The sequence below is a fragment of the Pseudophryne corroboree genome, chromosome 12, assembly GCF_028390025.1.
Source record: "Pseudophryne corroboree isolate aPseCor3 chromosome 12, aPseCor3.hap2, whole genome shotgun sequence".
NCBI classification, from domain to species: domain Eukaryota; kingdom Metazoa; phylum Chordata; class Amphibia; order Anura; family Myobatrachidae; genus Pseudophryne; species Pseudophryne corroboree.
In genome coordinates this window covers 1,283,532-1,305,174 of record NC_086455.1, presented here as the reverse complement: position 1 = coordinate 1,305,174, position 21,643 = coordinate 1,283,532, and the positions used below count along the sequence as shown (strand labels likewise).

The window sequence follows — 21,643 nt, the reverse complement described above, 5'->3', positions numbered from 1 at the left end:
GAGTGTTAGTGCACACTAGTAGTGTAATACGGGAGCGTTAGTGTGGGATAAGCACGCTAGTAATGTAATACAGGAGCATTAGTGCACACTAGTAATGTAATACAGGAGCATTAGTGCACACTAGTAGTGTAATACAGGAGTGTTAGTGCACACTAGTAGTGTAATACAGGAGCGTTAGTGCACACTAGTAGTGTAATACAGGAGCGTTAGTGCGGGATAAGCACGCTAGTAATGTAATACAGGAATGTTAGTGCACACTAGTAGTGTAATACAGGAGCGTTAGTGCACACTAGTAATGTAATACAGGAGCGTAAGTGCACACTAGTAGTGTAATACAGGAGTGTTAGTGCACACTAGTAGTGTAATACAGGAGTGTTAGTGCACACTAGTAGTGTAATACAGGAGTGTTAGTGCGGGATAAGCACACTAGTAGTGTAATACAGGAGCGTTAGTGCGGGATAAGCACACTAGTAATGTAATACAGGAGTGTTAGTGCACACTAGTAGTGTAATACAGGAGTGTTAGTGCACACTAGTAGTGTAATAAAGGAGTGTTAGTGCACACTAGTAGTGTAATAAAGGAGTGTTAGGGTGGGATAAGCACGCTAGTAATGTAATACAGGAGCATTAGTGCACACTAGTAGTGTAATACAGGAGTGTTAGTGCACACCAGTAGTGTAATACAGGAGCGTTAGTGCACACCAGTAGTGTAATACAGGAGCGTTAGTGCACACCAGTAGTGTAATACAGGAGCGTAAGTGCACACTAGTAGTGTAATACAGGAGCGTTAGTGCGGGATAAGCACACTAGTAATGTAATAAAGGAGTGTTAGTGCACACTAGTAGTGTAATACGGGAGCGTTAGTGTGGGATAAGCACGCTAGTAATGTAATACAGGAGCATTAGTGCACACTAGTAGTGTAATACAGGAGCGTTAGTGCACACTAGTAGTGTAATACAGGAGCGTTAGTGCACACTAGTAGTGTAATACAGGAGCGTAAGTGCACACTAGTAGTGTAATACAGGAGCGTTAGTGCGGGATAAGCACGCTAGTAATGTAATACAGGAGCATTAGTGCACACTAGTAGTGTAATACAGGAGTGTTAGTGCACACTAGTAGTGTAATACAGGAGCGTTAGTGCACACTAGTAGTGTAATACAGGAGCGTTAGTGCACACTAGTAGTGTAATACAGGAGCGTTAGTGCACACTAGTAGTGTAATACAGGAGCGTTAGTGCGTGATAAGCACGCTAGTAATGTAATACAGGAGCGTTAGTGCAGGATAAGCACACTAGTAGTGTAATACAGGAGCGTTAGTGCACACTAGTAGTGTAATACAGGAGCATTAGTGCGGGATAAGCACGCTAGTAATGTAATACAGGAGTGTTAGTGCACACTAGTAGTGTAATACAGGAGTTTTAGGGTGGGATAAGCACACTGGTAGTGTAATAAAGGAGTGTTAGTGCACACTAGTAGTGTAATACAGGAGCGTTAGTGCACACTAGTAGTGTAATACAGGAGTGTTAGGGCGGGATAAGCACACTAGTAGTGTAATACAGGAACGTTAGTGCGGGATAAGCACACTGGTAGTGTAATACAGGAGTGTTAGGGCGGAATAAGCACACTAGTGGTGTAATACAGGAGTGTTAGTGCGGGATAAGCACACTAGTAGGGTAATACAGGAGTGTTAGTGCGGGATAAGCTCACTAGTAGTGTAATACAGGAGGGTTAGTGCACACTAGTAGTGTAATACAGGCGTGTTAGGGCGGGATAAGCACACTAGTAATGTAATACAGGAGTATTAGGGTGGGATAAGCACGTTAGTAATGTAATACAGGAGTGTTAGGGTGGGATAAGCACACTAGTAGTGTAATAAAGGAGTGTTAGTGCACACTAGTAGTGTAATACAGGAGCGTTAGTGCACACTAGTAGTGTAATAAAGGAGCGTTAGTGCACACTAGTAGTGTAATACAGGAGCGTTAGTGCGGGATAAGCACACTAGTGTAAAAGGAGTGTTAGTGCACACTAGTAGTGTAATAAAGGAGTGTTAGTGCACACTAGTAGTGTAATACAGGAGCGTTAGTGCACACTAGTAGTGTAATAAAGGAGCGTTAGTGCGGGATAAGCACACTAGTGTAATAAAGGAGTGTTAGTGCACACTAGTAGTGTAATACAGGAGTGTTAGGGTGGGATAAGCACACTAGTAGTGTAATAAAGGAGTGTTAGTGCACACTAGTAGTGTAATACAGGAGCGTTAGTGCGGGATAAGCACACTAGTGTAATAAAGGAGCGTTAGTGCACACTAGTAGTGTAATACAGGAGTGTTAGGGTGGGATAAGCACACTAGTAGTGTAATAAAGGAGTGTTAGTGCACACTAGTAGTGTAATACAGGAGCGTTAGTGCACACTAGTAGTGTAATACAGGAGCGTTAGTGCGGGATAAGCACACTAGTGTAATAAAGGAGCGTTAGTGCACACTAGTAGTGTAATACAGGAGTGTTAGTGCACACTAGTGTAATAAAGGAGCGTTAGTGCACACTAGTAGTGTAATACAGGAGTGTTAGGGTGGGATAAGCACACTAGTAGTGTAATAAAGGAGTGTTAGTGCACACTAGTAGTGTAATACAGGAGCGTTAGTGCACACTAGTAGTGTAATACAGGAGCGTTAGTGCGGGATAAGCACACTAGTGTAATAAAGGAGCGTTAGTGCACACTAATAGTGTAATACAGGAGCGTTAGTGCGGGATAAGCACACTAGTGTAATAAAGGAGCGTTAGTGCACACTAGTAGTGTAATACAGGAGTGTTAGGGTGGGATAAGCACACTAGTAGTGTAATAAAGGAGTGTTAGTGCACACTAGTAGTGTAATAAAGGAGTGTTAGTGCACACTAGTAGTGTAATACAGGAGCGTTAGTGCGGGATAAGCACACTAGTGTAATAAAGGAGCATTAGTGCACACTAGTAGTGTAATACAGGAGTGTTAGGGTGGGATAAGCACACTAGTAGTGTAATAAAGGAGTGTTAGTGCACACTAGTAGTGTAATACAGGAGCGTTAGTGCACACTAGTAGTGTAATACAGGAGCGTTAGTGCGGGATAAGCACACTAGTGTAATAAAGGAGTGTTAGTGCACACTAGTAGTGTAATAAAGGAGCGTTAGTGCACACTAGTAGTGTAATACAGGAGCGTTAGTGCACACTAGTAGTGTAATACAGGAGCGTTAGTGCACACTAGTAGTGTAATACAGGAGTGTTAGTGCACACTAGTAGTGTAATACAGGAGCGTTAGTGCGGGATAAGCACACTAGTGTAATAAAGGAGCGTTAGTGCACACTAGTAGTGTAATACAGGAGTGTTAGTGCACACTAGTAGTGTAATAAAGGAGTGTTAGGGTGGGATAAGCACACTAGTAGTGTAATAAAGGAGTGTTAGTGCACACTAGTAGTGTAATAAAGGAGTGTTAGTGCACACTAGTAGTGTAATAAAGGAGTGTTAGTGCACACTAGTAGTGTAATACAGGAGCGTTAGTGCACACTAGTAGTGTAATACAGGAGCGTTAGTGCACACTAGTAGTGTAATACAGGAGCGTTAGTGCACACTAGTAGTGTAATACAGGAGTGTTAGTGCACACTAGTAGTGTAATACAGGAGCGTTAGTGCGGGATAAGCACACTAGTGTAATAAAGGAGCGTTAGTGCACACTAGTAGTGTAATAAAGGAGTGTTAGGGTGGGATAAGCACACTAGTAGTGTAATAAAGGAGTGTTAGTGCACACTAGTAGTGTAATACAGGAGCGTTAGTGCACACTAGTAGTGTAATACAGGAGCGTTAGTGCACACTAGTGTAATAAAGGAGCGTTAGTGCACACTAGTAGTGTAATAAAGGAGTGTTAGGGCGGGATAAGCACACTAGTAGTGTAATAAAGGAGTGTTAGTGCACACTAGTAGTGTAATAAAGGAGTGTTAGTGCACACTAGTAGTGTAATACAGGAGTGTTAGGGTGGGATAAGCACACTAGTAGTGTAATAAAGGAGTGTTAGTGCACACTAGTAGTGTAATACAGGAGCGTTAGTGCACACTAGTAGTGTAATACAGGAGCGTTAGTGCGGGATAAGCACACTAGTGTAATAAAGGAGTGTTAGTGCGCACTAGTAGTGTAATAAAGGAGCGTTAGTGCACACTAGTAGTGTAATACAGGAGCGTTAGTGCGGGATAAGCACACTAGTGTAATAAAGGAGCGTTAGTGCACACTAGTAGTGTAATACAGGAGTGTTAGGGTGGGATAAGCACACTAGTAGTGTAATAAAGGAGTGTTAGTGCACACTAGTAGTGTAATACAGGAGCGTTAGTGCACACTAGTAGTGTAATACAGGAGCGTTAGTGCGGGATAAGCACACTAGTGTAATAAAGGAGTGTTAGTGCACACTAGTAGTGTAATAAAGGAGCGTTAGTGCACACTAGTAGTGTAATACAGGAGCGTTAGTGCACACTAGTAGTGTAATACAGGAGCGTTAGTGCACACTAGTAGTGTAATACAGGAGTGTTAGTGCACACTAGTAGTGTAATACAGGAGCGTTAGTGCGGGATAAGCACACTAGTGTAATAAAGGAGCGTTAGTGCACACTAGTAGTGTAATACAGGAGTGTTAGTGCACACTAGTAGTGTAATAAAGGAGTGTTAGGGTGGGATAAGCACACTAGTAGTGTAATAAAGGAGTGTTAGTGCACACTAGTAGTGTAATAAAGGAGTGTTAGTGCACACTAGTAGTGTAATAAAGGAGTGTTAGTGCACACTAGTAGTGTAATACAGGAGCGTTAGTGCACACTAGTAGTGTAATACAGGAGCGTTAGTGCACACTAGTAGTGTAATACAGGAGCGTTAGTGCACACTAGTAGTGTAATACAGGAGTGTTAGTGCACACTAGTAGTGTAATACAGGAGCGTTAGTGCGGGATAAGCACACTAGTGTAATAAAGGAGCGTTAGTGCACACTAGTAGTGTAATAAAGGAGTGTTAGGGTGGGATAAGCACACTAGTAGTGTAATAAAGGAGTGTTAGTGCACACTAGTAGTGTAATACAGGAGCGTTAGTGCACACTAGTAGTGTAATACAGGAGCGTTAGTGCACACTAGTGTAATAAAGGAGCGTTAGTGCACACTAGTAGTGTAATAAAGGAGTGTTAGGGCGGGATAAGCACACTAGTAGTGTAATAAAGGAGTGTTAGTGCACACTAGTAGTGTAATAAAGGAGTGTTAGGGCGGGATAAGCACACTAGTAGTGTAATAAAGGAGTGTTAGGGCGGGATAAGCATACTAGTAGTGTAATAAAGGAGTGTTAGGGTGGGATAAGCACACTAGTAGTGTAATAAAGGAGTGTTAGTGCACACTAGTAGTGTAATACAGGAGCGTTAGTGCACACTAGTAGTGTAATACAGGAGCGTTAGTGCACACTAGTAGTGTAATACAGGAGCGTTAGTGTGGCATCGGTGTAATACCGTGTTTTCGTATCTCTCCAGGCTCAAATCATCAGAACTAAGTCCACCAAATGCCTGTCCTTCCCCCTCACTATCACCACCTTCCTGGCCTCTACGTCCTGGGTCCTGTACGGCTTGCAGCAGAGTGACCCCTACATCACTGTGAGTACCGGCTGCGTCAGATAGGAATGACCCCTGCCGTTACCAGCATAATGACTACAGTCTGCTCTGTCTCCCCCAGGTGCCAAACCTTCCCGGCATCGTCACCAGCATTCTGCGCATCTGCCTGTTCTGGAGCTACCGCCAGGAGCAGAACCCGTACCGCTCCCTGCTGGCCTGATGCAGCACCTGAGCGCGGAGACTGGTTGTACTCGGCACTGCTTTACAGTGCTGCCTGCTATGTTCCTGGGCCTGTGGGGTTTGCACAGTTTTGCACTTTTCCTTTCCTCGGTTACTGGCACGGCGGCTGACGCTGCAGCTTCCATTGTCCTGTCACACTGACCCTGTGCACGGCTGAGTCAGCAGACAGGGGGGGGGGTGAGGGGGACAGGCCCACGCTCTATCATCACAGGAGCATTGTGCTGTGCTCCCGGGGGACAGGCCTCCCTTTGTGCGCACTGCTAAAGAGGAATAACAATTCCACCCTGCCGGAAACAAGAGGCTGCTCTGTCCACACACAAGGAGGGCTTCTATGTATTCCTACATGTGACGCTCATGATGCCACGATAAATCCGCAATGATCGCCTTCCACTCCAGCATTCCTTTCCACGGGCGCGGCTGCGATCTTCAGTCACGCTTAGCAGCCATTTTTATAACCGCAGAACGCCTCTCCGTGTGAAAGGGGAATTGTGTTTAAACCTCTTTTTCATGGATATTTGTTGACGGATTTGTCCCTGGAGCGGTACGTCTGCATCCCAGGGGTCGGCCATCTTGGAGCTGTCCAGTACATAAAATACATTTTGTGCCTTATTGATGCAGCTATCTCTGTCTGCCCCAGGAAAATGGCTTCCTCTGGCATGTGCAGACACCAGGACCCTCACACATTCCAGTCCCGTGACATAGGCTACAACAAAATGGCTGCTACAATGCTAAGGTTATGGACTTGTCAGAAACCGGACACTGAGATTATATATGTTATGTGAAGGGAATGACGCGTGGTTTATATCTGTATCTCCCCTGTAATGTGCTATGGTGGGTGGGAATAATTTATCCGAATTGTGAGCAATTGGTGGAAATAAGACAATCTGTGAAATGAATTTACCGATGTGCCTGATTCTTTATAAATCCTATTTCTAATAAATGTCTATTTTCCAATGCCTGTGTTCATGTTTAGAGAGTATTCTGCAGGCACAGGTGCCACGGGCGGCTCTGGATCCTCCTGTGTGGGAACGGGTACAGCCCCGTGGGACGTGGGTGAGACAGAGAGACGGGACATGTTGCTGCTTGTGTGATGAGGGAGCGTTCCCAGGATACTGGGATAAATGCACGGACGTGCTGCTGCAAGGGCTTCTGGGTAGCCTGTCAGAGATCAGTCCCTGCGTCACTCACTCTCCCCAGCGAGCCTGAGAATATCCCTCTCTTATTCCCACACGCGACAATGATAGCCATCAGCTGAGACGGGGAACCTCACGCACTTTGCCGCTAATTGTCGCCTTGGACCTATTCATGTAGGTCCGGCATCCCAGCGCCTGGCAAGGATCTTATCCCTGGAGATCTGGAGCTTTTCCCCGCACCTAATTGGATATTACTCATAATGGTAATAATGTATTCAGTCAGTAAACTGCGAGGTGGGTTTTATCAGAAATATGGCAGCAGCACTTGAGCAACAAACGTCTATTCAGTGGACCAAGGTCATCACCTTGCACAATACATAAAAAATAACTGGTTTAGATTATGTACAGCCATCCTTAGGGGGGGAACCGCCTTACACCCCTACTTCCCTTCATTAGTGCGCAGGCGTAGAACCATTCCACCACTGCCATTATACCGGGGCACTAGGGGTTCTGTCCCATCGGAGACTGGGAGGAAACGTAATGAGCTGCAATTTGTCAAAATCCCTGCTGCTGTTTCTCTGCACAACTTGTCCGTCAATAATCAACTCCTTCCCTCCCCCTGTGGCCGATATTTCCCCGGCTGCGGACCCCACATGGTAGCTCTCACACTTGGTGGTAATTCAGACCTGATCATAGCAGCAAATGTGTTAGTAGTTCGGCAAAACCATGTGCAGTGCAGGTGGGGCAGATGTAACATGTGCAGAGAGAGCTAGATGTGGGGGGGGGGTTTATATTGTTTCTGTGCAGGGTAAATATTGGCTGCTTTATTTTTACACTGCAATTTAGATTTCAGTTTGAACACACCCCACATAAAACTAACTCTCTCTGCACATGTTACATCTGCCTCCCCTGTAGTGCACACGGTTTTGCCCAACTGCTAACAAATTTGCTGCTGCGATCAGGTCTGAACTACCCCCTTTGTACACTTAGGGGCAGACTAAAGTCTTCAGGAGTGTGGCATGACGCGAGTGCGCAGTACCACACCGTAAGCTTATATTGGGTGGTTCCCACGGGACCTAGCACTTACTTCAACCCGCTGCTTACTGCCAACATCCCCGCACTTCTAGGCATGGTGGAGCGATCCGGGAAACACCCACACACATTCTGCCAGACAGCGAGGGTAAGACTGGCAGACGTACAGCAATAACAGGACTTCATCCTACACAAGATACAGTGGTTCCATCCCCTGGTACACAGGCTCCGGGTGCTGCGGTACGTGGGAGGGAGGGGACAGATGCAGTGTAAAAACCTTCCCTGGATAAGCTGCAGTATCCTCATGCCGCATATGTCATAGTCAGGTGCGAGCCTCATGCCTCCTACTACTTGGATATAACACATATTCATAACCTGTAGATTGCAAGCTCTTGTCACAAACAAAACACAGCTTTAATAGATGTCTAGGTACAGCTATAATGTACAGCGGGGGTGGGGACAAGTCACAGAACCTGAACCTCAGGGGCGGGGCGAGTCACAGAACCTGAACCTCAGGGGCGGGGCGAGTCACAGGGTCACAATCGCAGCCCCCTCCTGCTCAGGTCTCTCTTGGCCTCCTTGATCTGATCCTGCAGCTCCTGCGCTGCCTCCTCACAGTCGTTGAACGTGGCTACGCGGTAACCGACAGTGGCTAAGGAATAACAGCCGAATGTCACCAGAAGGTACACCGGAAGCGGCCAGATTACCTCCCGATAGGCCACAGGGAGCTCCAAACCCAGAAGGTCTAAGGTCAGAGTAACCCAGACTCCACCAAGAAGCATCAGTCCCAGCAGCCACTCTGCCAGTTTCGTCATGTCTGAGGCTACAGAGAGAGGAAAGGGACAAACTGTATCAGTGATCTCTATGAGGCCGCCACATAACACCCCTCCCCCAACACTCTGCATGATGGAAGTGCAGCAGCCCCCTCTCCCCAATATCTCTGCACAGCAACAGTCTCCACCCCTATCTCTCTATAAGGGTCGTCACCCTCCCTCTCTGTACAGGCAGTTACCCCCTCTATTCTTCTACCTGTGTTGAGGAAGACATGTACATCCCTCTCAGTATATAAGGAAGTCCCCCCTCTCAGTATATAAGGACAGTCCCCCCCTATCTCTCGGTATATAAGGACAGTCCCCCCCCTATCTCTCGGTATATAAGGACAGTCCCACCCCTATCTCTCGGTATATAAGGACAGTCCCCCCCCCTATCTCTCGGTATATAAGGACAGTCCCTCCCTATCTCTCAGTATATAAGGACAGTCCCCCCCCTATATCTGTATATAAGGACAGTCACCCCTATCTCCGTTTATAAGGAAAACACCCCCCTCTGTATATACGGAAAACACCCCCCTGTATATAAGGACAGTCCCCCCCCCCATCTCTCAGTATATAAGGACAGTCCCCCCCCTATCTCTCAGTATATAAGGACAGTCCCCCCCCTATCTCTCAGTATATAAGGACAGTCCCCCCCTATCTCTCAGTATATAAGGACAGTCCCCCCTCTATCTCTCAGTATATAAGGACAGTCCCCCCCCTATCTCTCAGTATATAAGGACAGTCCCCCCCATCTCAGTATATAAGGACAGCCCCCCCATCTCAGTATATAAGGACAGTCACCCCCTATCTCTGTACATAAGGACAGTCCCCCCCATCTCAGTATATAAGGACAGTCACCCCCTATCTCTGTATATAAGGACAGTCACCCCCTATCTCTGTATATAAGGACAGTCACCCCCTATCTCTGTATATAAGGACAGCACCCCCCCTCTCTGTATATAAGGACAGCACCCCCCCTCTCTGTATATAAGGACAGTCCCCCCTCTCTGTATATGGACAGACCCCCTCTCCTTGTATATAAGGACAGCCCCCCTCTCTCTGTATATAAGGACAGCCCCCCATCTCTGTATATAAGGACAGCCCCCATCTCTGTATATAAGGACAGCCCCCCATCTCTGTATATAAGGACGACCCCCCTCTCTGTATATAAGGACAGACCCCCCTCTCTGTATATAAGGACAGTGCCCCTTTCTGTATATAAGTATAGTCCCCCCTCTCTCTGTATATAAGGACAGTCCCCCCCCCCACTATGTATATAAGGATAGTCACCCCCCTATCTCTGTATATAAGGGCAGTCCCCCATCTCTGTATAAGGACAGTTCCACCTCTGTATATAAGGACAGCCCCCCTCTCACTATGTATAAGGACAGCCCCCCTCTCTCTCTCTGTATAAGGGCAGTCCCCCTCTCTCTCTTTCCCTGTATAAGGACAGCCCACTCTCTGTATAGGGACAGCCCTTCTCTCAATGTATAAGGACAGTCCCCCTCTCTCTCTACATAAGGACAGCCCTCCTCTCTCCCTGTATAAGGACTACCAAACCCCTCTGTATATAGGGACATCCCCCCTCTCTCTTTTCCTGTATAAGGCCAGCCCCCACTCTCTGCATATAGGGACATCCCCCTCTCTTTCCCTGTATAAGGCCAGCCCCAACTCTCTGTATATAGGGACATCCCCCCTCTCTCACTTTATAATGACAGTCCCCCCCCCATCTCTGTATATAAGGACAGTCCCCCCCTATCTCTGTATATAAGGACAGTCCCCCCCTATCTCTGTATATAAGGTCGGTTCCCCCTATCTCTCAGTATAAGGACAGTCCCCCCTATCTCTGTATATAATGTCCTTATAAGGGCAGTCCCCCATCTCTGTATAAGGACAGTTCCACCTCTGTATATAAGGACAGCCCCCCTCTCACTATGTATAAGGACAGCCCCCCTCTCTCTCTCTGTATAAGGGCAGTCCCCCTCTCTCTCTTTCCCTGTATAAGGACAGCCCACTCTCTGTATAGGGACAGCCCTTCTCTCAATGTATAAGGACAGTCCCCCTCTCTCTCTACATAAGGACAGCCCTCCTCTCTCCCTGTATAAGGACTACCAAACCCCTCTGTATATAGGGACATCCCCCCTCTCTCTTTTCCTGTATAAGGCCAGCCCCCACTCTCTGCATATAGGGACATCCCCCTCTCTTTCCCTGTATAAGGCCAGCCCCAACTCTCTGTATATAGGGACATCCCCCCTCTCTCACTTTATAATGACAGTCCCCCCCCATCTCTGTATATAAGGACAGTCCCCCCCTATCTCTGTATATAAGGACAGTCCCCCCCTATCTCTGTATATAAGGTCGGTTCCCCCTATCTCTCAGTATAAGGACAGTCCCCCCTATCTCTGTATATAATGTCCTTATAAGGGCAGTCCCCCATCTCTGTATAAGGACAGTTCCACCTCCGTATATAAGGACAGCCCCCCTCTCACTATGTATAAGGACAGCCCCCCTCTCACTATGTATAAGGACACATACTGTCCGTACCCCCTATCTCTCAGTATAAGGACAGTCCCCCCCCCTATCTCTCAGTATAAGGACAGTCCCCCCTATCTCTCAGTATAAGGACAGTCCCCCCTATCTCTGTATATAAGGACAGTACCCCCTATCTCTGTATATAAGGACAGTCCCCCTATCTCTCAGTATAAGGACAGTCCCCCCCTCTCTCTGTATATAAGGACAGTCCCCACTATCTCTCAGTATAAGGACAGTCCCCCCCTATCTCTGTATATAAGGACAGTCCCCCCTATCTCTCAGTATAAGGACAGTCCCCCCCATCTCTCAGTATAAGGACAGTCCCCCCCCCTATCTCTGTATATAAGGACAGTCCCCCCCCCTATCTCTGTATATAATGACAGTCCCCCCTATCTCTCAGTATAAGGTCGGTTCCCCCTATCTCTCAGTATAAGGACAATACCCCTATCTCTCAGTATAAGGTCGGTTCCCCTTATCTCTCAGTATATGGACAGTCCCCACTATCTCTGTATATAAGGACAGTCCCCCCTATCTCTGTATACAAGGACAGTCCCCCTCTATCTCTGTATATAAGGACAGTCCCCCTCTATCTCTGTATATAAGGACAGTCCCCCTATCTCTCAGTATAAGGACAGTCCCCCCCTATCTCTGTATATAAGGACAGTCCCCCTATCTCTCAGTATAAGGACAGTCCCCACCTATCTCTGTATATAAGGACAGTCCCCCCTATCTCTCAGTATAAGGTCGGTTTCCCCTATCTCTCAGTATAAGGACAGTACCCCTATCTCTCAGTATAAGGTCGGTTCCCCTTATTTCTCAGTATATGGACAGTCCCCCCCTATCTCTGTATATAAGGACAGTCCCCCCTATCTCTGTATATAAGGACAGTCTCCCTCTATCTCTGTATATAAGGACAGTCCCCCTATCTCTCAGTATAAGGACAGTCCCCCCCTCTCTCTGTATATAAGGACAGTCCCCCTATCTCTCAGTATAAGGACAGTCCCCCCCTATCTCTGTATATAACAACAGTCCCCCCTATCTCTCAGTATAAGGTCGGTTTCCCCTATCTCTCAGTATAAGGACAGTCCCCCTATCTCTCAGTATAAGGACAGTCCCCCCTATCTCTCAGTATAAGGACAGTACCCCTATCTCTCAGTATAAGGACAGTCCCCCTTATCTCTCAGTATAAGGACAGTATCCCTATCGCTCAGTATAAGGACAGTCCCCCCCCTATCTCTCAGTATAAGGACAGTCCCCCCTATCTCTGTATATAAGGACAGTCTCCCCCCCTATCTCTGTGTATATAAGGACAGGTACAGGACATACCCGGCGCTTCCTCTCCACCTGTCCTCTCCTCCCCAGCCGAGTCCCTGTCCTCCAGGATGTAGCTGGCGAGGGCGGAGCTTTCACATCGCATGGCATGCCGGGAGATGTAGTATTAGAGAGGTCACCTGACGCGTCCTAGATCGCGTTGGTAACCATATCGCGTCTAGTTTCCCTTCGTGGAGAGGAGTGATGACCTTTCCCTTGCGTCGTAACTCCTCCCCCTTACGGAAAAGGTCCCTTAGCCCACTTGATTCTAGCATCTACCTTTCCCATAAGCCCCTGGGTCCATGTCACAAACTATTCCTATCACTGTCCACGATCCGTCACCATCAGATCATACTTGCCTACCTGCCTGACCCTCTCCATGAGGGAGAAAATGCTCTGTTCCTGGACTCTCCTGGTAATGTATGATTGCCATCACCTGTGGTGAGCTGGGTAATTGATAAGAAAGGTGTTTCACCACAGGTGATGGCAATCATACATTACCAGGACAGTCCAGGAACAGAGCATTTTCTCCCTCATGGAGAGGGTCAGGTAGGCAAGTATGCATCAGTATCACCTTCACATATAATACAGTATATTATATATATATATATATATATATATATATATTATGCACAGTGCTCCCGCCTCCCCACTATATATATATATATATATATACTATACACAGTGCTCCCGCCTCCTATATATATACTATACACAGTGCTCCCACCTCACCACTATATATATATATATATACTATACACAGTGCTCCCGCCTCACCACTATATATATATATATATATATATATACTATACACAGTGCTCCCGCCTCCCAACTATATATATATATATATATATATATATATATACTATCCACAGTGCTCCCGCCTCCCCACTATATATATATATATATATATATATATATATACTATACACAGTGCTCCCGCCTCCTATATATATATATATATATATATTATACACAGTGATCCCGCCTCACCACTATATATATATATATATATATATATATATATATATATACTATACACAGTGCTCCCACCTCACCACTATATATATATATATATACTATACACAGTGCTCCCGCCTCACCACTATATATATATATATATATATATATACTATACACAGTGCTCCCGCCTCCCAACTATATATATATATATATATATATATATACTATCCACAGTGCTCCCGCCTCCCCACTATATATATATATATATATATATATACTATACACAGTGCTCCCGCCTCCTATATATATATATATATATATATTATACACAGTGATCCCGCCTCACCACTATATATATATATATATATATATATATATATATATACTATACACAGTGCTCCCGCCTCCCCACTATATATATATATATATATATATATATATATATATACTGTACACAGTGCTCCCGCCTCCTATATATATATATATATATATATATATATATATATATATAGTGGGGAGGCGGGAGCACTGTGTATAGTATATATATATATATATATATATATATATAGTGGTGAGGCGGGATCACTGTGTATAGTATACACAGTGATCCCCACCGACCATTACATACCCTGCTATTACCTACCTCATCTCTCAGTGTATATATATATATATATATATACTATACACAGTGCTCCCACTGACCATTATATACCCCGCTATCACCTACCTCATCCTTCAGCTCTGCAGGTTGGTTCCTCAGAACCTGGTGATGGATGTGACAGTGTGACGAGCGGTTTATGTTCTGCATCGCAACTATGGCCTAGTGCTCTGTACATATGTAGCTTGTGCATGAGGCATGAGGCACGAGGCTCACCTGCATGGAAGCTGCTGTATCAGGTGTGTCCGGGAGGCAATCACGAGACCGCATGTCGGGATCCCTGTACTCACAATGCCAATGCCAGAATCCTGACAGGCGGTGAAATGCCGCCGCCGGAATACCGGCTATACAGTCTATTCTCCCTCTCTGGGCGTCCACGACACCCATGGAGGGGGACTATAACCTGAGGCGAGCGCAGCGAGCCATTGTGCCCGCATGGGGCTTTCTAGCGCTCGCCCCCCCTACCGGCATACTGCGACTGGGATGCCTGTGTCAGAGTCTTGACAGCCGGCCACCGGTAAATAGTATGTATTCCGGCGTGTCCATTACCTGTGCAGTGCCCCCTAGTGGCTGCTCTCCTCATACTCACACTGAGGACTTGTTATTCCAGGTTTTCCCCTGGTGTAAGAGATAGTGTGAGAGGAGACCCCCAGTGCCAGGGACGCATCTCCTGTGACCCCCAGGCCTGGCCACAATAACAGGAAGGCCCTGTTTGTGCAGAAGAGTGTGAGACAGGAAGCAGCTGGCCTTCCTGACTGGGCGTAATGGATAATAAGTCAGGGTTCCCAGTCTGTGTACAGCACTTTATTCCATACTCTGTGTGACCTCCTCTCCCCCCGCAGCACGCCTGTATTCCAGGTATCAGTGGGGTACTAGGCCGAGAATTCCGCGCATGGTATTGCCCCCCACAGATACATACATGTATTCCGGTCATATACAACCGTCCCCTCTGCTACATGTGTGTCACACTCCCGTCACCATTTCCTCTGCTACATGTGTGTCCCACTCCCGTCACCGTGCCCTCTGCGCCATGTGTGTCACACTCCCTTCACCGCCCCCTCTGCTCCATGTGTGTCCCACTCCCGTCACCGTCCCCTCTGCTACATGTGTGTCCCACTCCCGTCACCGTCCCCTCTGCTACATGTGTGTCACACTCCCGTCACCGTCCCCTCTGCTACATGTGTGTCCCACTCCCGTCACCGTGCCCTCTGCTCCATGTGTGTCCCACTCCCGTCACCGTCCCCTCTGCTCCATGTGTGTCACACTCCCTTCACCGCCCCCTCTGCTCCATGTGTGTCCCACTCCCGTCACCGTCCCCTCTGCTACATGTGTGTCCCACTCCCGTCACCGTCCCCTCTGCTACATGTGTGTCACACTCCCATCACCATTTCCTCTGCTACATGTGTGTCCCACTCCCGTCACCGTGCCCTCTGCTCCATGTGTGTCCCACTCCCGTCACCGTCCCCTCTGCTACATGTGTGTCCCACTCCCGTCACCGTACTCTCTGCTCCATGTGTGTCCCACTCCCGTCACCGTCCCCTCTGCTACATGTGTGTCCCACTCCCGTCACCGTACTCTCTGCTCCATGTGTGTCCCACTCCCGTCACCGTCCCCTCTGCTACATGTGTGTCACACTCCCTTCACCGCCCCCTCTGCTCCATGTGTGTCCCACTCCCGTCACAGTCCCCTCTGCTACATGTGTGTCCCACTCCCGTCACCGTCCCCTCTGCTACATGTGTGTCACACTCCCGTCACCATTTCCTCTGCTACATGTGTGTCCCACTCCCGTCACCGTGCCCTCTGCTCCATGTGTGTCACACTCCCGTCACTGCCCCCTCTGCTCCATGTGTGTCCCACTCCCGTCACCGTCCCCTCTGCTACATGTGTGTCCCACTCCCGTCACCGTACTCTCTGCTCCATGTGTGTCCCACTCCCGTCACCGTCCCCTCTGCTACATGTGTGTCCCACTCCCGTCACCGTGCCCTCTGCTCCATGTGTGTCACACTCCCGTCACCGCCCCCTCTGCTCCATGTGTGTCCCACTCCCGTCACCGTCCCCTCTGCTTCATGTGTGTCCCACTCCCGTCACCGTACTCTCTGCTCCATGTGTGTCCCACTCCCGTCACCGTCCCCTCTGCTACATGTGTGTCCCACTCCCGTCACCGTCCCCTCTGCTACATGTGTGTCCCACTCCCGTCACCGTCCCCTCTGCTCCATGTGTGTCACACTCCCGTCACCGTCCCCTCTGCTACATGTGTGTCACACTCCCGTCACCGTCCCCTCTGCTACATGTGTGTCACACTCCCGTCACCGTCCCCTCTGCTCCATGTGTGTCCCACTCCCGTCACCGTCCCCTCTGCTACATGTGTGTCCCACTCCCGTCACCGTACCACTCCCGTCACCGTACTCTCTGCTCCATGTGTGTCACACTCCCGTCACCGTCCCCTCTGCTACATGTGTGTCACACTCCCGTCACCGTCCCCTCTGCTACATGTGTGTCACACTCCCGTCACCGTCCCCTCTGCTCCATGTGTGTCCCACTCCCGTCACCGTCCCCTCTGCTACATGTGTGTCCCACTCCCGTCACCGTGCCCTCTGCTCCATGTGTGTCACACTCCCGTCACCGCCCCCTCTGCTCCATGTGTGTCCCACTCCCGTCACCGTCCCCTCTGCTACATGTGTGTCCCACTCCCGTCACCGTCCCCTCTGCTTAATGTGTGTCCCACTCCCGTCACAGTCCCCTCTGCTCCATGTGTGTCACACTCCTGTCACCGTCCCCTCTGCTCCACGTGTGTCCTACTCCCGTCACCGTCCCCTCTGCTACATGTGTGTCCCACTCCCGTCACCGTCCCCTCTGCTCCATGTGTGTCACACTCCCATCACCGTCCCCTCTGCTCCATGTGTGTCACACTCCCGTCACCATCCCCTCTGCTCCATGTGTGTCACACTCCCGTCACCGTCCCGTCTGCTCCATGTGTGTCACACTCCCGTCACCGTCCCCTCTGCTCCATGTGTGTCACACACCCGTCACCGTCCCCTCTGCTTCATGTGTGTCACACTCTCGTCACCGTCCCCTCTGCTCCATGTGTGTCACACACCCGTCACCGTCCCCTCTGCTTCATGTGTGTCACACTCTCGTCACCGTCCCCTATGCTCCATGTGTGTCCTCCTGTCACCGTCCCCTCTGCTCCATGTGTGTCCCACTCCCGTCATCGTCCCATCTGCTCCATGTGTGTCCCACTCCCGTAACCGTCCCCTCTGCTCCATGTGTGTCACACACCCGTCACCGTCCCCTCTGCTCCATGTGTGTCCTCCTGTCACCGTCCCCTCTGCTCCATGTGTGTCCCACTCCCGTCACCGTCCCATCTGCTCCATGTGCGTCACACTCCCGTCACCGTCCCCTCTGCTCCATGTGCGTCACACTCCCGTCACTGTCCCCTCTGCTACATGTGTGTCACACTCCCGTCACCGTCCCCTCTGCTCCATGTGTGTCACACTCCTGTCACCGTCCCCTCTGCTTCATGTGTGTCACACTCCCGTCACCGTCCCCTCTGCTACATGTGTGTCACACTCCCGTCACCGTCCCCTCTGCTACATGTGTGTCACACTCCCGTCACCGCCCCCTCTGCTCTATGTGCGTCCCACTCCCGTCACCGTCCCCTCTGCTCCATGTGTGTCACACTCCCGTCACCGTCCCCTCTGCTCCATGTGTGTCACACTCCCGTCACCGTCCCCTCTGCTCCATGTGTGTCACACTCCTGTCACCGTCCCCTCTGCTCCATGTGTGTCACACTCCCGTCACCGTCCCCTCTGCTACATGTGTGTCACACTCCCGTCACCGCCCCCTCTGCTCCATGTGCGTCCCACTCCCGTCACCGTCCCCTCTGCTCCATGTGTGTCACACTCCCGTCACCGTCCCCTCTACTCCATGTGTGTCACACTCCTGTCACCGTCCCCTCTGCTCCATGTGTGTCACACTCCCGTCACCGTCCCCTATGCTCCATGTGTGTCACACTCCCGTCACTGTCCCCTCTGCTACATGTGTGTCACACTCCCGTCACCGTCCCCTCTGCTCCATGTGTGTCATACTCCTGTCACCGTCCCCTCTGCTCCATGTGTGTCACACTCCCGTCACCGTCCCCTCTGCTACATGTGTGTCACACTCCCGTCACCGTCCCCTCTGCTACATGTGTGTCACACTCCCGTCACCGTCCCCTCTGCTCCATGTGTGTCACACTCCCGTCACCGTCCCCTCTGCTACATGTGTGTCACACTCCCGTCACCGTCCCCTCTGCTACATGTGTGTCACACTCCCGTCACCGTCCCCTATGCTCCATGTGTGTCACACTCCCATCACCGTCCCCTCTGCTCCATGTGTGTCACACTCCCGTCACCGTCCCCTCTGCTCCATGTGTGTCACACTCCTGTCACCGTCCCCTCTGCTCCATGTGTGTCACACACCCGTCACCTTCCCGTCTGCTTCATGTGTGTCACACTCTCGTCACCGTCCCCTCTGCTTCATGTGTGTCACACTCCCGTCACCGCCCCCTCTGCTCTATGTGCGTCCCACTCCCGTCACCGTCCCCTCTGCTCCATGTGTGTCACACTCCCGTCACCGTCCCCTCTGCTCCATGTGTGTCACACTCCTGTCACCGTCCCCTCTGCTCCATGTGTGTCACACTCCCGTCACCGTCCCCTATGCTCCATGTGTGTCACACTCCCGTCACTGTCCCCTCTGCTACATGTGTGTCACACTCCCGTCACCGTCCCCTCTGCTTCATGTGTGTCACACTCCCGTCACCGTCCCCTCTGCTCCATGTGTGTCACACTCCTGTCACCGTCCCCTCTGCTCCATGTGTGTCACACTCCCGTCACCGTCCCCTCTGCTACATGTGTGTCACACTCCCGTCACCGTCCCCTCTGCTCCATGTGTGTCACACTCCTGTCACCGTCCCCTCTGCTCCATGTGTGTCACACTCCCGTCACCATCCCCTCTGCTCCATGTGTGTCACACTCCTGTCACCGTCCCGTCTGCTCCATGTGTGTCACACTCCCGTCACCGTCCCCTCTGCTCCATGTGTGTCACACTCCTGTCACCGTCCCCTCTGCTCCATGTGTGTCACACTCCCGTCACCGTCCCCTCTGCTACATGTGTGTCACACTCCCGTCACCGTCCCCTCTGCTTCATGTGTGTCACACTCTCGTCACCGTCCCCTCTGCTCCATGTGTGTCACACACCCGTCACCTTCCCGTCTGCTCCATGTCATACTTGCCTACTTTTGAATAAGCATTTCAGGGAGACTGTGAGAGTAACACCTATCAGCGCGGACAAGTACTGCTACATCTGAGAGGCGTATCATAAAAATTACTTACTGTACATCCAAATGTAAATGAGCCCCAAGGTTTGTAATATCTACTTGTTGAAGAAAAGACACTGATATTTTTCAGGATGTGTTTGTGTATTGTGTTTTAGAAGAGCTTCCATATACTGTAAGTGGTCAAGAGAAACTTTATTTAAAATGCATGTAGCCATAGGGATCATTGTGCCTTATAACAATGCAGGGAAATGGCGCTGATGAACTCATTTGAATGTATCTATCTCTGATTTATTTTTTTACTCCAAGAATGTAAAGTAAAATCAGGGAGATTGCTGGTCTATTCAGGGAGTGAGGGAGATTGCTACTATTTCAGGGAGTCTCCTGCAGAATGAGGGAGAGTAGGCAACTTTGCTCCATGTGTGTCACACACCCGTCACCGTCCCCTCTGCTCCATGTGTGTCACACTTCGGTCACCACCCCTCTGCTCCATGTGTTTCCCACTCTTTGTGTGCCACATCCATTACTGTCCCCTGTGTGTGGCACGTCCAATACTGTCCCCTGTGTGTGCCACGTCCATTACTGTCCCCTATGTGTGCAACATCCATTACTTTCCCCGTGTGTGCGACGTCCATTACTGTCCTCTTTGTGTGCCACATCCATTACTGTCCCCTGTGTGTTCCACGTCCATTACTGTCCTCTGTGTGTGCGACGTCCATTACTGTCCCGTGTGCCACGTCCAATACTGTCCTCTGTGCATGCCATATACATTACTGTCCCCTGTGTGTGCCACGTCGAATACTGTCCCCTGTGTGCCGCGTCGAATACTGTCCCCTGTGTGTGACACGTCGAATACTGTCCCCTGTGTGTGCCACGTCCATTACTGTCCCCTGTGTGTGTCACGTCAATTACTGTCCCCTGTGTGTGCCACGTCCATTACTGTCCTCTTTTTGTGCCACATCCATTACTATCCTCTGTGTTTGATACATCCATTACTGTCCCCTGTGTGTGCCACGTCCATTACTGTCCCCTGTGTGTTCCACGTCCATTACTGTCCCCTGTGTGTGCGACGTCCATTACTGTCCCCTGTGTGCCACGTCCAATACTGTACTCTGTGCGTGCCACATACATTACTGTCCCCTGTGTGTGCCACGTTGAATACTGTCCACTGTGTGTGCCACATCCATTACTGTCCCCTGTGCGCCGCGTCCAATACTGTCCTCTGTGCATGCCATATACATTACTGTCCCCTGTGTGTGCCACGTCGAATACTGTCCCCTGTGTGCCACGTCGAATACTGTCCCCTGTGTGTGACACGTCGAATACTGTCCCCTGTGTGTGCCACGTCCATTACTGTCCCCTGTGTGTGTCACGTCAATTACTGTCCCCTGTGTGTGCCACGTCCATTACTGTCCTCTTTTTGTGCCACATCCATTACTATCCTCTGTGTTTGATACATCCATTACTGTCCCCTGTGTGTTCCACGTCCATTACTGTCCCCTGTGTGTTCCACGTCCGTTACTGTCCCCTGTGTGTGCGACGTCCATTACTGTCCCCTGTGTGCCACGTCCAATACTGTACTCTGTGCGTGCCACATACATTACTGTCCCCTGTGTGTGCCACGTCCAATACTGTACTCTGTGCGTGCCACATACATTACTGTCCCCTGCGTGTGCCACGTTGAATACTGTCCACTGTGTGTGCCACGTCCATTACTGTCCCCTGTGCGCCACGTCCAATACTGTCCTCTGTGCGTGCCACATACTGTACATTACTGTCCCCTTTGTGTGCCACGTCCATTACTGTCCTCTGTGTGTGTCACATCCGTTACTGTCCCGTGTGTGTCAATTCCATTACTGTCCTATGTGTGTGTCACATCCGTTACTGTCCCCTTAGTGTGTGTCACGTCCATTACTGTCCCCTGTGTGTGCCACGTCCATTACTGTCCCCTGTGTGTGCTACATCCCAGAGCCGGGCATAGGCAAACTAGGCAATTGCCTAAGGCATTTCATATGCCTAGGGGCATCAGCAGCTTCTGCTGATTAAAATGATATGCGGC

The 21,643-nt window shown here is 49.6% G+C and overlaps 2 protein-coding genes across 2 annotated transcripts in view; one reads left to right on the top strand and one right to left on the bottom strand.

The window, feature by feature from the left end:
- SLC50A1 (solute carrier family 50 member 1) overlaps nucleotides 1-6,780 on the top strand; it is a 44,915-nt gene extending 38,135 nt beyond the window's left edge. Inside the window, exons 5-6 of the mRNA XM_063946628.1 lie at nucleotides 5,509-5,628; nucleotides 5,708-6,780. Of these exons, the coding sequence (XP_063802698.1) occupies nucleotides 5,509-5,628; nucleotides 5,708-5,806 (219 nt within the window). The 3' untranslated portion in view covers nucleotides 5,807-6,780. The remainder of the gene's footprint in view (nucleotides 1-5,508; nucleotides 5,629-5,707) is intronic.
- Nucleotides 6,781-8,383: 1,603 nt separating this feature from the next.
- DPM3 (dolichyl-phosphate mannosyltransferase subunit 3, regulatory) lies at nucleotides 8,384-12,789 on the bottom strand. Its single transcript, XM_063946629.1, has 2 exons — nucleotides 12,665-12,789; nucleotides 8,384-8,814 (listed from the first exon to the last, which is right to left on the bottom strand). The coding sequence occupies exons 1-2, from the start codon at nucleotides 12,753-12,755 to the stop codon at nucleotides 8,528-8,530; spliced, it is 378 nt and encodes a 125-aa protein (XP_063802699.1). The 5' UTR covers nucleotides 12,756-12,789; the 3' UTR covers nucleotides 8,384-8,527.
- Nucleotides 12,790-21,643: the final 8,854 nt, after the last annotated feature.